Source organism: Gymnodraco acuticeps, unplaced genomic scaffold (assembly GCF_902827175.1).
Source record: "Gymnodraco acuticeps unplaced genomic scaffold, fGymAcu1.1, whole genome shotgun sequence".
Taxonomy (NCBI): Eukaryota; Metazoa; Chordata; class Actinopteri; order Perciformes; family Bathydraconidae; genus Gymnodraco; species Gymnodraco acuticeps.
The window spans coordinates 3,158,029-3,175,083 of NW_022989985.1; the positions used below are offsets into that span (position 1 = coordinate 3,158,029).

General features: G+C 39.9%; 1 protein-coding gene across 1 annotated transcript in view; it reads right to left on the reverse strand.

Moving 5' to 3' along the window:
* LOC117543991 (transmembrane protein 132D) overlaps nt 1–11,519 on the reverse strand; it is a 32,899-nt gene extending 21,380 nt beyond the window's left edge. The window contains 3 exon segments of the mRNA XM_034212715.1: nt 4,815–5,425; nt 5,427–5,692; nt 10,976–11,519. Of these exon segments, the coding sequence (XP_034068606.1) occupies nt 4,815–5,425; nt 5,427–5,692; nt 10,976–11,048 (950 nt within the window). The 5' untranslated portion in view covers nt 11,049–11,519.
* Between the last annotated feature and the right edge of the window lie 5,536 nt (nt 11,520–17,055).

The window sequence follows — 17,055 nt, forward strand, 5'->3', positions numbered from 1 at the left end:
AAACATTTGTAACAGGACTGGGCAGATAAAGAGAAAAGTGGTAGTGCAGCAATCACGACAGAGGCAGTGTTCAAATCCAAAAAAGGCTTTATTGCTATCAAACTCCAAAAATACCTTCCATTAAACAAAGGCTAACGTAGCCGGGCCGTTAACCGACTTACCAGTTTACACAAAACGTTTCCTTACACTGGGAGCCTCCTGCTCCCTCCATGTGCCACACACAACTGAGCAACTCTGTGTGCTTTGTCTCCCAATACTGCTAATTGGAAGAGGGTGGAGCCACCTATTGGGAATGTAGGTGCCTCCCACTACTTTGCCTCTCAGCACCTTACACATTGCACATGCACATTTTATCAAAGATTTGCTATATGATTTTTTTTTCAACATAGTGCTGATTACTCCAACTTCCATGTTCTATTTCCGTATATAATTACCCCACAGATGCTGACTGTAGAGAATTATAAATGCAATGTAATCTGGGCATAATCAATGAAGTGTGCCGGAGGGCATGCATGCATGAATGAGGAAACCAAGTTACTTTTAATCTTGTAATGACTTCTGAATAACATGTCCTGTTGTGACGAAACACCTCTGTGTATTGAGCTGCATGGAGCCAGGTTTAACTAATAGACAGTGGCAGCAGCAAGAAGCCTTATCTCAAGCTCTTTTTCTCTTCCCCTTTTGTAAAAAAAAAATCCCCAACGACTGGAAGAGGGCTTTCTTCTGAGTAGTTTGGAGCATGGACCAGTGTCTATGTCTTTGGTTAGCAGGCCCTGAGGAGGCAGGGGCAGGGGGGGGGGCACCTGGGCAGGGAAAATAGATGGCTTTGGAGACTAAAGCTGACAGTGTGTGAGAAAAGCCGCTCTCAGGTGCTGCACCTGCCATCCATCTCACTTCTGACCATGCACAGCATGAGTGGCAGTATTCCTGCAGCTTTTACATACTCTTCATTCACTAACACACACACCTGCATGTGCCGGCAAACTGGCACACAGAATGGTTGTTGGCCCTTGGCCTTCATCAGTCGTCTCCCTCCCTTGTGTATTTGTGGAATGGTGTTTTTCAAGCTTATTTGAAACATCACACAGCCATGGCCAACAAGGAAATGTAGAACAATGACACCATTCAAAGAACACTCTGCATAATACAGTAGACTGATTAAAGACCTAGATCATATTTTCTGTGTAAGCTGTACTTCCTGGCCCAGATCCATTTCATCTCCAAGGCTGTTATCAAGATGTCTTAGTACATAGGGTTTGTAATTGCTTCCCTGATATAATTTGTGTTACCATCTTTGGCTTTGTGAATGCATCACTGCGGGGCAATGGTAGCACCAGTGAACCCCGGTGCAATCGGAAACAGATGCAATCGTTAATTATTATAGTTAACCGTTTAGCCGTCTGATGGCCAGCTATCGGTATGTGTTTATCGTACTTATGGAGCAGTTCAGGGACTTGGGGAGATGTTCGTGCTAACATGTTTGTCAGATGGCAAACACCAAAGCACTAAAAAGGATGTGAAATTCCTTTATGTCCCGCAGATGAATGAGTAGGTTCCCTGGTTGAAGAGCTCACTGACACAGTGTCCTGTTGACACAGAAGCTTACTGTAGGTTACTTATCGCCACACTGCTTCCTTCAAGTAAAAACACTGAACACAATAAAAGTGTGTGCTTCATTACTGACTTTTAAAAGCTGTTGTAAGCTCATACTTCTTGACACTCAACTAAGCATAAAATGAAGGGATCATCTAATTGCCTTTCCGAGGTTGAATGATAATGAATTTAGTCTATCTACGACCTTTATCCAACAATCGCTGAGAATGATTACATTTTGCAGGAAAGGACAGGTGTGGCTTGTCTTTTTCTCTATCAACCTCAAATGTGTATGTCCCTTGACTCTAGGTTGTGGCATCAATAACAGGTTTATCATGCTGATGAGATAATTAAGCAAAGCTTAATGGGACATTCAGACAGTGATGAAGCACACAGACAGCTGTTGTGGACCGGATGCAGAGGGCTTGTTAATGTGCTGATAGAGGGGTGTGTGTGTGTGGGGGGTTGTTGATATCGGTTAAAAGTACAGTGCGTGTATTATGCATGTCAAGAATATTACTACAAAGCTTACTAACAAGCGTGTCAATCTTCCAATCAAGTGAAGGAGGGGAGAGGAGAAGGGCAAAAGAAAGGAGAAGAATAGGAAATAGGAGAGGAATATAAAGGAATGGAGATGAAAAGAGAATAAGAAAGGAAATAAATGGAAAGGTAAGGAGAAGAAAGAAGACAAGCAAGATGTGGGGAAGGGAGGCTTTTCTGATATCTGCTTTTTGTTCAGAAACATGTGTGACTGAGTAAATGAATTAGAGCAGCAATGATTAAAAGTGATGGAATGAAGAGGGGGAATCAGGATTTCTTTTTTTGGTTCATTGCTTCAGCAAAAATCAAGACAGAAAAGGAATGAAGCTAGTCAAATATATTGTGTGAATTCATTAATTCTCAGATTCTCACAAGACAACCCAAAGAATAAAACACCTTTTTGTTTCTTTACTACGTTTGTGCACCAGAAAAATGACCTGAGAGAAATGTTGAGTGACTATGGATGGCTAAAGTCAGAAACCTGTGTGTACAGGTGCACTCGAGCACAGCTGTTGGCTCAATCAATATTTATCCATTCAAAAATGATCTGAGTAAGTGAATCACGCATGAATACATAACCAGGTGAAAAAATAATGAATATTGCATGACTGTCACCTCACTTGCTCACCTCCACTCAAGCATGAATTTGCAAGTCGGAGGTTACTCGGAGCACATTTATTTTTCAGGAAACATTGATTGTGTACTAAAGTGTTTTTTAATCTACTAAGAAAAGCTGTAACTATTTTTCAGCGACTAACACACTTGAACAAGCTGCCTTCAAGGACTTTCTTATTGAGCCTGTCACGGCACCTTATTGGACATCATTCAACAGCACCATATCATTTTCATTTATCATTACTTGAAACAAAAACACATAGAAGAAGGATTTATAAGGATTTATAACGTTCCTTACTCGTGATATGAATCTACACACAAACGTATTGAATAACTGAGACAATGTATTTTACACCTTGTGACAGTTCATTATTCAATGACTTGGAGTAAAACAGATAGTGTCTAGAATAATAATAATAAATCAGTCTCTTATCAAATTAATGTAAATCTCCACTTGTCTGTTTCGACAGCTAACCTCGACAGTTCTAGTTATGCTGCAACGTGGTTCTCTTTGATCTCGTATGGATGATTATCATAAAAGACATTATGGCGCAGATGACCATGAACACTGTCCATAACATGGTGAGAGACATTTAATTCAAGTTCAGTTTTAAGGTGCACATTTCCCATGTTGCATCATTTCACCTTGTAAAGGGGAGTTACAAACTGACATATTGAAAGAAAGTCATATGAACAGGTTAAGTCTTGTTTTTCTTTGTTCATTGGATTATTCTCTGTCAGAGAATAATAAGAACATTGGTTGAGGCAATCATTCTTGGGAAAACTGTATCATATAAGCTTATATACCAAGGAGTAAAGGAGAAAATTGTCCATTGCATATTAAGACCCAAATCAAATTAAGCAATTCTGGTTATACTAGTCTAACGATCTCAACACAAGCGATAGCATTAGGTTGAGATACCACAGAAAGCAGAGTAAACATTTGTCACGAGCTACTGGAGATCTTTGATCCGTGTCAACCTTGATGAGTCATGAAGCAGCAGTACATGTCATCAGGCTGTGCTCACTCGAACATGTACCTGTCTAACTTGACTTGAATAATATACCCCAGTTCTCGGAAAGACAGTTACCCTCTATGCCAGTGGTTCCCAACCTGGGGGGTGCGCCCCCCCCCCCCCCTTTTTTTTCCTTTTTTTATTACATATAATTTTAACGCAATACATGATTGTCGCTAAAAGCCTTGTCTCTATATTACAATAAAATATAAAAACTTATTGATTAATTAATTTTAATAAAAATTCAAGTTAGTAGCTAATAAAAGCATAAAAAGACAGAAATGTATATTTTTTCTTTAATAGAAATGTTTCTTCTGCCCATAAATTGTCCAAACCAGGCTTTTCTGGATAAGCGCATTTTTTAAAACATAGTCATTGTCCATGCCGGTTTCAGTTGGATTATTTGTCACAGTTGCTCCGATCAGATCAGTCTCCTCCATTTTGTAGATTATTTACGATTTTTGAATCCACATAAACACATCGGCAAAATCCGGCTTACTTTGAGCATGTGTTTTAAACAGTTTAATCCCTTTGTGAATTGTTTCCACCTGCGCCGTCCTTTAATTTCTTCATACAGCGGGAATCCAAATTAATTAATCCTGAGTCCAATAACCATCAAAGTCACTCCAATAGTGCTCCTTAATTACGCTTTCATCCTCCTTTAACAAAATACTTCACATTCATCCAGTTTGTGACAGTAGTTGTAGCATTTTTTAGACTTTTAAACTTTAATTACCGCTGTTGCACCCCAACCCGCCCCCCCGCAACTTCCAACAGGAGTCATTTGGGGGGGCTCTTGGGAAAAAAGGTTGGGAACCCCTGCTCTATGCTATAATCAATGCTTAATCTCTTTCCCTCCAATACTCCTTTATTTTTAACGGTACAGGAGTTGCAAGAAGAAGAGAAGAGGACTAATACAGTTAGATAACCATTCCATGTATTGAATTCGTATCACCCAATTAATTTAGACTGAAGGGTTTTACCTCAGTCTTTAAAACACAGCCAGTCTGACCACTACAAACTGTGAGCTAATGGAAGACACAGCCTTACCTGAGAGTGAAGTTAGTCAGCTGAGCAGAGCTGGTCATGAGTATGTAGAAGGTGGCGATATCAGTCTTCTTCAGTGGTTTGGAAGATGTCCGTATAACAATAACATTGCCGAGCTTCAGCCGTGAAAGTGTTGCCATTCCTTTGGGCACCTGCAGAAGACGAACACTGCCAATCCTCTGCATGGCTGTGATAGGAACATACTCTGCCTGCTGCTGTGAGCCCCCCCAACGACTTCCATCCACAGAATTACACTTCCCATTGACTTTGGGTTGCGCCTGGTAGTACAGCTCCACAGGGTTCCCAGTAGTCGGGTCCAGCCTCTCCCTGCTGGTGCCCTCTGACCCCACAGCAAACCAACCAGGTGCAGGATTCAGCTCAGCCATGCAGGTTCCCCTCTCGCCTCCCATGGCACAGGAACCCCTGACCTCCTGAGTCTGCCAGAAAGCGTACACTGTCACACACGGTAGCTCATCTACAGTTCCTTCTCCTCTGTCCCAGTCCCTACCCGCAACATAGAAAAGCACCCGCACTTTGGGCTTGGGGGAGAAAACCCGAGGCGTCAGCACGAAGGACTGGATTTTCCAGTTAAAGGTAAAGACCTCCGGAGCGTTTGAAAAGCTGCACAGACTGGACTAGATCTAGAGGCACAAGCTGCTCTGTGGACATCGGGCCGTAGCTGCCGTTGACCGCTGGCTGCCGACTGGATCTTAAGATGACAAAGGGCTGCGTGTGAGTCTGCATGCTGGAGTTCCTCATGATGTCTTGCCCAGCTTCTTTAAGGAAGAGGTAGTCAGCATCTCGCACCTCATAGTTGACAGGCAAGAAGACAGGGAAAGGCACTGGGCTCTTAATGTCGCTCAGCTCGGCACTGCTCAAATCTGTAAGGTAAACATAGAAAGAATCCCAGTAGGCCTGTTAAAATACATGGAAATATGTCACAGTTCCACATGTCTGAGCAACTAGAGTTCAACAAAATGAGAAGGACTTTTTTTACATTTGAGAATCAAATACTGTGAAAAATACCGACAATATTCCAGGAACCTAAAGTCAGTCAAGGCCAACTGATCAACTTAGTGAGGCATCAATGTATTAGACTAAAAGGCCTCTGAGCTTAACCTTAAATTCCTGTAACAGTATGTGAACTAATGTAAAGGGGAGCTTAAAAGGGTTATACTTTCCGAAATTGGGATAAAGCAGCAGCAGCAGAACTCTGTGAATTTGTTCAGACTGTTAAAAAATATTGGTGTGAGGAGAGCTGAACCTTCTATTTCCCATTTTTAACGAGCAAGGCCTCCCCAGAGCTATTCGTGTTTTCTTTGAACCTTGTTCTTAACTTAGAAGAAAATGCAACAGCCGCCCACATAAAACATAATATAACAGTATTAAATTGCAAACACTTTTAATTGTGTACCCAAATTTACATTTTAATATTTTAATGAAAAATGATAACGTGCACCACAATTTGCAAATTAATAAAACCCTGATAAGGAGACTGACGTTGTGTCCTCTACATGTGTACCTTAATGAACACTGTGCAAGTCAAATACTTTTTTTTTGGCATGATTATTACATTTGTTTTCAAAGAGTGCTCAAGTTTTGGATTACAAAAAAGAAAAAGACCTAAACCAAAAAGAAGTTGGATTAATATTTCTGAGCCCCTCTTCGCCCCTAAACAATTCTGTACAGTCCATACATTTTATATCCATTAAAGTAATATTTTCATGAAATGTCATAAAAAGATAATATATTATAAAAGTAATTCTTCAATTCATATGTTTTCGTTTAAAGTATGTCTTCTGTTACTTAAATTCAAAAGCAAAAAAATATCATATGCCGCCCACTGCCCCAGTTTCACCTCTCATGGATGATCAGCTTTCTCTATATGAGGGGCAAAGGTGGGATCTAATACATCTGGCTCAAGGTTCAAATCTCCCATCAAAAACTGGGATTAAAATGGCTTTTCAGATTGTCAGCACAGCAGGCTGTGAATACCCAGCAGATCCCCCATAACAAAATGAATGGTGGAGCATCACCACATGAAGTAAAGGCGATGATACAGATTTTAATTTAAAAATATGAAGCTTAGAGAAATACATCTGAAAATATATCTGTATAATATTCTGTTAGATGTGTATTTATGTTTTAGTTGCTTTGTGAAGGACGGTATACTAGTATAATGATCATAAGGATTACTGGCTGAGTGTTAAATACCGATCACCAGGATGACCTTTTATACAAGTGAATAATGAAAAAACTACGGAATAAATATTCTCTGAGCTGGTTTAAAAGCTTAATGGTAAGTGTTTGTCTCTGTGGACTCGAGCAGAGGTCATTCAGCCATCAAGTGTCCTGATTAAACGTCCATTTTGATAGAATTATGAAGATTATGGCAGCTGACCTGAGTGTGCTGTCTTTATCTGGTGCCTAATTGCCGTATTTAGTGAATTAAGGACAAAAACACTTGTGTTTACTTTGCAGATTAAAACAAAATGGATGGGGCTGCATTAGCATGGTAGAAAAACAGCATCAAAGACCAAAACAAAAATCATCCCACTGGTAAACCAAAGCTAACAATGTCTAACAAAAGAGATAATGTCTTTAGACTTAAGCATTTGTGAAGTATTAGGAAAGTTGTCAGATATAGAGTTGTCTGTCCCTGAATTCTAAACTGTTATTTATCCAACAAGGAAGGTTTGAAGCTTTTCTATGTCAATATTAAACGCCATGTCCCTGATGGTTGTTGGCATTTGATGGCATATCATGGCCTCTTCTGCCTTTAAACCTCACTTATCCAAAGAGCCTGTCATGAGGGTCTGACAGTTCACACAGCAATGACTACACTGCTCTCGTCAAAATCATGTCACCCAGCAACCCTCGGACAAAAACAATAGCATGTTTTGTTTTTCTCCTCCTTCTCTCTCTCTCCCTGACACACAGACAAGAGTGTCAGTCATGTTTTCTGAGTGGGCAACACACTGCATGTGGCAGGGACTGGAGCAAGGAACAGTGCTGTCCTGGCTTAGCCTAGCAGTCGCTATAGTGACAGATGTGCTGTTTTAATACCAGGGCTGGAGTGAATGTAAACTGGCTCACTGTTTCTTGGAGGGAGAATGTACTGCCAATATGGCAACAAAGTACCTCACATGCAAGCTCATCCCTTTACAATTGGGTTAAATGGGTCATCTGTGCTCTCTGTTTTTTTCACATGCTATTTATTCAGAAAGAGTCAAACAAGAGTAAATAGGCGTCAATAGCACGCAACTAATTGCAAGCACTGTTTGTAATGTGTCCTGGCAAAGTAAGAGATGCACCCGATGCCTCTGCCAATATTTTGGATGTTTAATAAGTGGCCGATGAAGCTGTACTTCTATGGTCCCATCATCCTGATGAGAATCCTGCCCCCAGCCGATAAACATGAGAGAAAATCCGCTGCACCAGCTGGTACAGCCTCTCAAATCACTCTTTTGAAGACCCTGAGCTTCTCTTGCTCCTTGGCTGAGTCATAAAGCATCAGTGTTGCCATGCAGATGCTACAGCTGCCTCTAAAAGACACCACTCTGAGACTGCTCCTTTTCAACGCCTTGAATTGTCTCTTTATTTAATTTGTTTCCTTCACAGTATGTAGGTTAAAGGTGGGGTAGGTAATTCACTTCAGAAACACTTTTTGTTATATTCCATGGAATGCTCTTAACATCCCGATAGCAATGAATACATTAAATGCTTTGACAATACATTAAAAAAATTCATCTGTGGAAGCCGTGGCGCTGTAAAAAGCACGGCCCGGCTAAAATAATTGGATGGCCTAGCTGCCTGTCAGCCTTCCATCTCGTGCGCAAACTTATCTCGTGCCCTCATTGGTCATGTGCGCGTTCGTGTGTGTTGGAGGAGGGGCTCTGTAAGGAAGTCTGAAGGAAGGGGCAGATTTTTTTCGGCTGCCTATTTCAAATTCTAACTCACTCGAGCTGGTTTCTCCATTCTTACCTACCCTACCTTTAAGTGCTCTCTTATGAGGGCAAAACAACTGGAGAGCTCCTTTATGCCAGGGATCAAATCATATATTTCAACTCTGCCACCTGTATGAAGGAAATACAGTCCAATGATGGCTTTAAATCCACACATTTGAATGGATGTGGATAGTAAATATGGTATTTGACTTTGGAAAGTGTAGTGCAGAAGCTGAAATGTCTTCTGTTGAAACCACTTACTGAAAAGTTTACTTAGGGGATTAAGATTTACAGATCCATTTAAAAGTAATGTTCCCCATCACCAGTTTAAAAAAACAAAACACTGTTGTCTCTAATGAGATACATTTTGCTCTACAGTTTGTCTCAAGGCTCTATATTAAAATATGTTTAAAGACATGTCAGCTAACTTATTTTCAGCATTTCCCAAATTATAATAAATGTATTTATTATTCTATTAAACTGCGGAGTAAACATTGTGAATTTTAATGTGCGGTAATGACGTTCACCATATGTGCAAAACAGATTGCAGAGGGAGAGTCAGCTCCCAATAGCATCACAGAGGACAACAACGGATGTCTTAATTTTAATCAGTAATTGAGATATTTTTGTGTCTCTTTCCCTTTTTTATATTAGCTTTATAGGTCATACATCAATAACGATAACGATAATAACCTTTTCAATGCATTTATCTTTACACCAAAATATAGTATAGGTTAAAAACAAGATGTTTTGGTATTTTTTGAGACATTAAGGCCTTTGGCAATAATCTTGGGGGGTAAACAGTGCCTAACAACAGAGGACACACTCAAGGAATTTCTTAAAAGTTGCAAAAAGTTATTTTGGTATTTCTCAACATCGTGGTCAATTATTAAAGGGCATCCAGAAAGTTTGGAATGATGTGATCCAAAAAAAGGTCTGGAAGACATACTTGTGTGTGATACAATAGTGTCTAATTAGGGTATAGCTGTACCAATTAAAATATAAGTCACAAAGATTTTGAGTTTGCTTACCTATTTTGTACTTAATGATCTCAAATGTCTGGGTTGTTACAATAAGCAATTTGCAAGTTGTTCAAAACTCTTCAGTGGAAGTTTATATATGTTCTTTGGTCAAGACTCCCTAGCTGATTTGTTGTTGTTGTGCCATTTACTTCTTGTCATGATGTTGAATTATCTGCTGTCAACACAACAGTGGAGTGAAGAACCCAGTTCCACACTTTCCAATGTAAAAGTTCCTTGTCAGTCAAATCTCATGGTCTAGTAAAAGTGCTGTTGGCAGCATTATATAATATTCTCATCTTACATGAAGTGCTTTATACTAACATACAAATAGGATTTTCTGATCATGCAGCATGTAATGCCCGAGGGGCTGGGTAGAGTGAGGGTCGGAGAAGATAGGCAGAAAGGGGGAGAGAGAGGAAGGCTTAAGCTTTTGCAGTGATTGGTAGGGATTTCTATGTCCAATGAGACTCTTAAATCTCCGTTTTTATCACATTTTCTCCTTTTGTGTCATCCTTTTATCCACATAAATCAGCAAGCCTGTATTCCCTGGAAATAGCAATCTACGAGGCAGTTATAGGCTTTACAGTAAATGCCTTTGTGATATGCTTTTTTTCCTCCATTATCAAAGTTGGAATTTCATATTGTCTGCTTCTTGTTTGCTATGTGAACATTTTCTAGCACGCAATTTGTGGAAGCAATTCCTCCCAAACAAAAGTGAATTGCTAAGGCATGCCTCGAGTTGTAATGTAAACCCATCAACGATTTTACTCCGCACTGATTTCATCCTACCCCCACTCACTGCTGTCACACCCCTTTGCCACAAAACATCAATGCTCATTGTTGGCTCACTGGAAAGCTTTATCACTGTGAAGTGAGACGTAAGTTTGTGGCACAAATGAGGACATTTATATATTATTTAGACTAGAAGAGAAGGCTGTTTCACAGCTGGCATGGCATTGTTCAGTGAAGGCCAACCTCCATCAGTAACAAGTGCACAAGAATGACAGTTCTCTTTAATAGATCATTCGTTTTCAGCTGTTATCAGTTAATGCAGTGTTGAAACAGTATGAAACAGTTAAGCTTGAGGATAATTCCTTTCACTTTGCAAGACGCTGACTTCTTCTGTTTGTCCCTGGTGGGTATTTTAGATTTTAATACACCAAAACACGAAAACTATTACTTCCAGGTCACTTACCTTGTGTGAGAACGGCTGTAATTGTTGCAACGACAATATGTAAGATCCTCCAGCTCTGGTGGTAAAAGCTCATTTTGGCACCCGGCGCTGCTCGCTGTTACAGGCAAGTTCCCAGTGTCCGTAGTTTGGTGTTGTTTTAGCAGAGCATGTAGCGGATCGTTTCATCCATTCCTGCAGTTCGCACACTTAACATTATCACACCTGTGTGAGTATAAATTGTAGTATAGTCCGTGCTGAAGGTGACATGGAGATCTGTGCCTCAGCAGGTCTCCGTTTGTGTGTAAAAGTTGTGCGTAACGATCCTGGAGATCTCTCTCCTGGAGACTTTTTGCCCGGTCAGAAGAGTCTTGAACTGAAACTGTGTCACGGAGAATGTTTCGGTGCGATCAATATTATGCTTCTAAGCGAATTATCTTAACAAATCCTCCAGCATGAGTCGGTCTCCCAGTCTGCCGCCTCGGCTGGGACTCTGCGGTGTTAAACGGCTGTTAACAGATCACTGACTGTCTTGTGCGCAATCCTCAGGGCACTAAACGCATCATCTGTCACTGTTCATCCGCTCAGGAAGCCACGTCCAATACGCAGCTGGTAGGATTAACCCTGCGTTGGTTTGAGTGAAGAAATGATCAACGTGACATATTTAGTGTCTTCTGATTTTTGATCACTGTTAAAGTTGGAATTCACTTGATGCTGACTCTAAGTTTACATATATATATATAAATATATCATGTAAAGCCATTGTGGAGGATACATTTATTTATTGCAGATTGCCATTGGAAGCATGGATGTAGTGCTTTCTCCATCGTTTTGGTGTGAAGTTCAAACATGGCAACTGTTCTATCAAACAAATGCAGACATTAGAATATGATCTTTTAGGTACAAAATAGAATACATTCCTATGTTATACTTTTCTAAAAGTAAGAGTAGTATAACGTATTTTAGTTTTACCTTGTTTTATGATTTTTCTCCTATAATTGTTGTCTGAAACATTTACTACAATACTTTCAATCAATTTCCTGTCTCGTTTAATGTATGGGTTTATTTTTCATGACACAGAAAAATAGACGTTTTTTCTTTACATAGAACGTGCTAGGAAGTTGCAACTTTGTCTGCATGTACAATTACATCAATTGTACAATCAACCAGGGCAAAGCACATGGTTGCATCAGACTTACCTCATTATTCAAATTCGTTCAAAATTTAAAAATGGATAAAGAGGATTATTCTTCATATGCAAGCATGTACTTTACAATTGTTTTCATATTGCCTTTGACAAAATAGACTGGCTCTAAGTCAAGTGATGTTTAGATTAATTGTCTCTGAATGTTTGAGAGCATCAGGTGAATTTTTAGTGCCCTCTGATGGTTAAGAGGAGTCTCTGTGTCAGGAAAGTAAAGGTTAATGACTGACTATTTCTTGCACCCCAATTGCATCAGAAATTGGAGATGTTCAACACATTTTTGTTAACAGAGAACCTAATAGATAGAACAGATATTCATGCATTTATGCACACGTTATTCTTATGTGCAGATGCTTCGTGAAAGAGATGCTAACACTCAACACAATATTTGCATGTTTCAGGAACAGGGAGCAGGATGACAAACAGTTATCCTTCAAAAACAGAACACAAGCATTGATATGCACAACTCAGTGTTGTACTTGGTGCACATACTCACGCCAACAAAAGTTACTTGTTTGCAGACTTGTAATGGTAAATGTAATGGGGATTTATTGACTAATATGGAGGATTATCCAACTTGTCAACGCACAAGAGTGTGTGACCAAACTTCACAGTATCTGGAGACAGGTGGAAGTTGCCACAAGCTACTGCTGTGAGTTTATTCAAGCTCCTCCCTAGCACTGCAGCACTGGGATAAGCAGCAGCAGCAGCAGCATCTGTGTGTTGGGTTGCTCCAGTTGGCTGTGTAATGCTGCTGTATGATTTAGATCCTTTCCTATTTACCTGCCCCTCACGTAGAGCATCAGCCACTGCACTGTGTCTTCGGAAAAACCTGAGAAGATTTACCCCCGTAACAGAGCTGAAGTTCTACAGCAGTACAAATACATCCCAAATGTCAAACACAGTGACTGTAAAAACAGAACATTAATACTTGTTGCACATGCATATAGGGGAGAAGGGGGTAAGTTGAGCTAGTGGGTAAATTGAACCACCCCCTGTAACCAGGCAACGCCTTATAGTTGTAATCACATGACCAGAAATTATGCAAGCTCCTCCCATTTATCATTGCCTGTGAAAGAGAGATGCTTATTGTGGTCTGGTATAAGTTAAACATTTTACAAAAAAAGTACATTTTCTAGATGTTAGCTATATCGGCTGTCATGTCAAAATAAAATTATCTAGGTTTAAACACATTGATGTGTTGAAAGCGTATTAAACCATGTGAATCATTAAGCTAAAGATGACTCTGAATTGTAATGCTAGGCTATTTTTTTTTAAATGGTGGCTATGGGGTAAAGTGAACCATGGGCCTTGGGGTAAGTTGAGCCAGTTTTTCAATGGAGAAATGAATGAAAGTAGGCCAAGTTGATAATAAGAGCTCATTGTAGGCTACATTTAAAGTTGAATGTACCCTGTGTGATAAGATGTATGAAATTGTATCACCATTTGTATGATTACTTTTCCTTTTAACATGTTAAAAAGAAATCAATCAATTCAATCGAAATGTATATTAAAAATATTTGAAAAACTAAACTTGTATTTGGTTTGTTATTTATTGTTTATAGTTACCTTTAAGATGTGTTGTAGGTATGCCCAAGTTTGAACAGGTATGCCCAGGTTTGAACAGTGGTTCAATTTACCCCCTGACCTGGATAAATTTACCCCTAACCCGGGGCAAGTTGAGCCACAAGACCACTTTTTTTTAAGAAGTAATATTTTCACTGCCCTTGATCAAATATTAATTCTTATCATTGCCATTGATAGGAGACATCTTGAATTATAGGTGTGTGTTTTCATTTTTACTATGTGTAATTTCTCCTTGCTTAGAGACAGCATAACTAAAATATGGCTCAACTTACCCCACTCTCCCCTACAGGGATATATTTCTTGTATTTCAGCATGCCATGTTAGCTGAAGGTAAACAGAACCACATTTCTTCCCTACTATGCAAATTAAACAGTTTTGATGTGAGACATTGGCAGCTGAATGCCTGAGTAATCTCCCAACACGACCTTTATTAAAATAGCAGAGGCATGCTCTTGCAAGGAAACAGCTTATTTAGTCACCTGATGTAGTGCATACGGAGAATTACTTGTCAGGACCTTCACACATTCACCCATCATTTAACCAACCCCCGTATCATGGCAAGACGTGACATGTGACGATTTACCATGCTGGGAGACGTGAAGATGTCACGATTTCGTCCCTTCAAACGTGACAGTTACACGGTATTGTTAACCCTTGTTAACCAGTGGAGAAATAACCGGAAATGCCAAGCAAATACTACCCCGACGTAATGATTTATTTTTTAATAGTCACACTCGATTACGCCGATTTTCTTGTTGCCCCAGCTGGTCGACACCTCTTTTAGCAGAAACAAAGGCTACATTCATGTATTAAATCGATGTTAATCCATGCGTGTGGATGTGGAATTAACGGACGTGACGTTGTGCGATTGCGTTGCCAGGCAACAGCTTCGGTTCATGTTAATTTACAAACTCTTCAACTACAACCGTAGTTATATTTAAAAACATGTTAGAAGGCCTCACGAAATACTTTAATGCAAATTAAAATGTAAATGTGAAGGAATGTGTGTATAACAAAATACATCCGTCGTAAACGAAACTGGAAGCAGACGTACACCTTAAACTTTTTGATGTTAAACACGACCAAAACTGAAGTTATTGTACTTGGTCCGAAGAATCTACGAAACAAATTATCTAAGGATATATTAACTATGGATGGCATTCATTTGGCCTCCAGTGAGACTGTAAGGAATCTTGGTGTTATATTTGATCAGGATTTATCCTTTAACGCCCACATAAAATCAATTTCAAGGACCGCCTACTTCCATCTACGTAACATTGCAAAAATCAGGCATATCTTGCCTCAAAAACGATGCAGAGAAACTAGTCCATGCATTTGTTACTTCAAGGCTGGATTATTGTAACTCTTTATTATCAGGGTGTACCAAGAAGTCAGTCAAGTCGCTTCAGCTGATTCAAAATGCTGCAGCTCGTGTACTAACCAGAGTTAGGAAAAGGGACCACATTACTCCTGTTCTGGCTGCCTTACACTGGCTCCCTATAGAACACAGGATAGAATTTAAAATTCTTCTTCTCGCCTACAAAGCCCTTAATGGGCAGGCGCCATCTTACCTTAAAGAACTCATTATACCCTACTGTCCTACTAGGGCATTGCGTTCTAAGAATGCAGGGTTGTTGGTTGTTCCTAGAGTCTCTAAAAGTACAATGGGAGCCAGAGCCTTTTCTTATCAAGCTCCACATTTGTGGAATCAGCTTCCAGTTTGTGTTCGGGCGGCAGACACCCTATCCGTTTTTAAGAGTGCGCTTAAGACCTTCCTTTTTGATAAAGCTTATAGTTAGGGCTGATTAGATTCAGCCCCTAGTTTTGCTGATATAGGCTTAGTTTGTCGGGGAACATCTTACTTCTTCCTTCTCTCTGTCTATACATGTGTACTCTCATGTTCCGATTAACCCAGCTTCCCCAAATGTCTTTCTTTTTGGTGTCTGTATACGCCGGGATCCGGAGTCATGGATGATCCTGCGCTCCTCTGTCCTGGATCTTGAGTCGTGGCTGTGGTCCTGGATCATAGGTCCTGGATGGATATCCTCGTGGATTCATCTTCCTATTATACACACATGCATTTCCAAACATTTGGACTACCTATGTTGCAAATGTATTATCTTTTCAATTTACACACGGCATCTATTGCACGTCTGTCCGTCCTGGGAGAGGGATCCCTCCTCTGTTGCTCTCCCTGAGGTTTCTCCCATTTTTCCCTTTAAACTGTGGGTTTTCTTCGGAAGTTTTTCCTTGTGTGAGGGTCTAAGGACAGAGGGTGTCGTATTGTCATACTGATATTTTGTACAAACTGTAAAGTCCACTGAGACAAATGTAACATTTGTGATATTGGACTATATAAATAAACATTGATTGATTGATTGATTGACGTAGGCAAGATCCTCAGCTCGAGGTTTAGCCGCAATGCATGCTGGGATTTGGTGTTTATGTGATGTGAAATCTGAAAACGTTTTTTAAAAATAAAATAATACTTTATTCCGAGTGTGCTTGCTTTTCTCTTTGGAAGTCATCACATAACGGCATTGTAATACACGGTTCGGCTGCATTAAATATTACACATCTGCCGTAATTCTCTATTTATAGAGCCCTGATCAGAAGACTTCTAGACAAACAGGAGAACTGCCGCCAAAACTGAAAACGTGACGTGGATCATAAATATATAAGCAACTAAACAGCATCTTACATTTATTTTTCACACAATACGTCTCCTTGCAGTATCAACACTAATTCGGCTGACTTTTATATTTGATCCAATTGGTAGATAGGCTGTACATTTACACCATAACGGTGCAGAGCTGATAGAAAGGGACACCTGGTGGTTAAAGCACGTTATTGAATTGTATTATTTTATTATTAGATATTGTAGCGTTTTACAAAGGGAGTCGGAAACAGGCTTCAAGTTATTGGGGTTTATTCACTCCTTTGTTCGCACACAGACACCGGTTACATGTTGGGTTGCAGGTTTATCCTCACACACACTCTACACCCCAACTCACACCCATATATAGGGTCAATATATTTGGGTTGCATTTAACATGACATTAAACTATAAAAATAAGAAAAATCTCAATTTTGACTTTCCAGCTACTCTCGATAAGAAGAATCCACAATTGCTCGCATATGCAGAAACAACATATGGTGAAACCTGTCAAGAATATCTTATGAACACTTAAAAGACGGAAAAAACAACACAGGCCTCCGGATATGCAAGTTAGGACGGTGACATAGATGGATGTCACAGCAGAGATGTGCTAGAGTGGGGAGAGTGGCCATAAACTTGTGATAGATGTGAGTG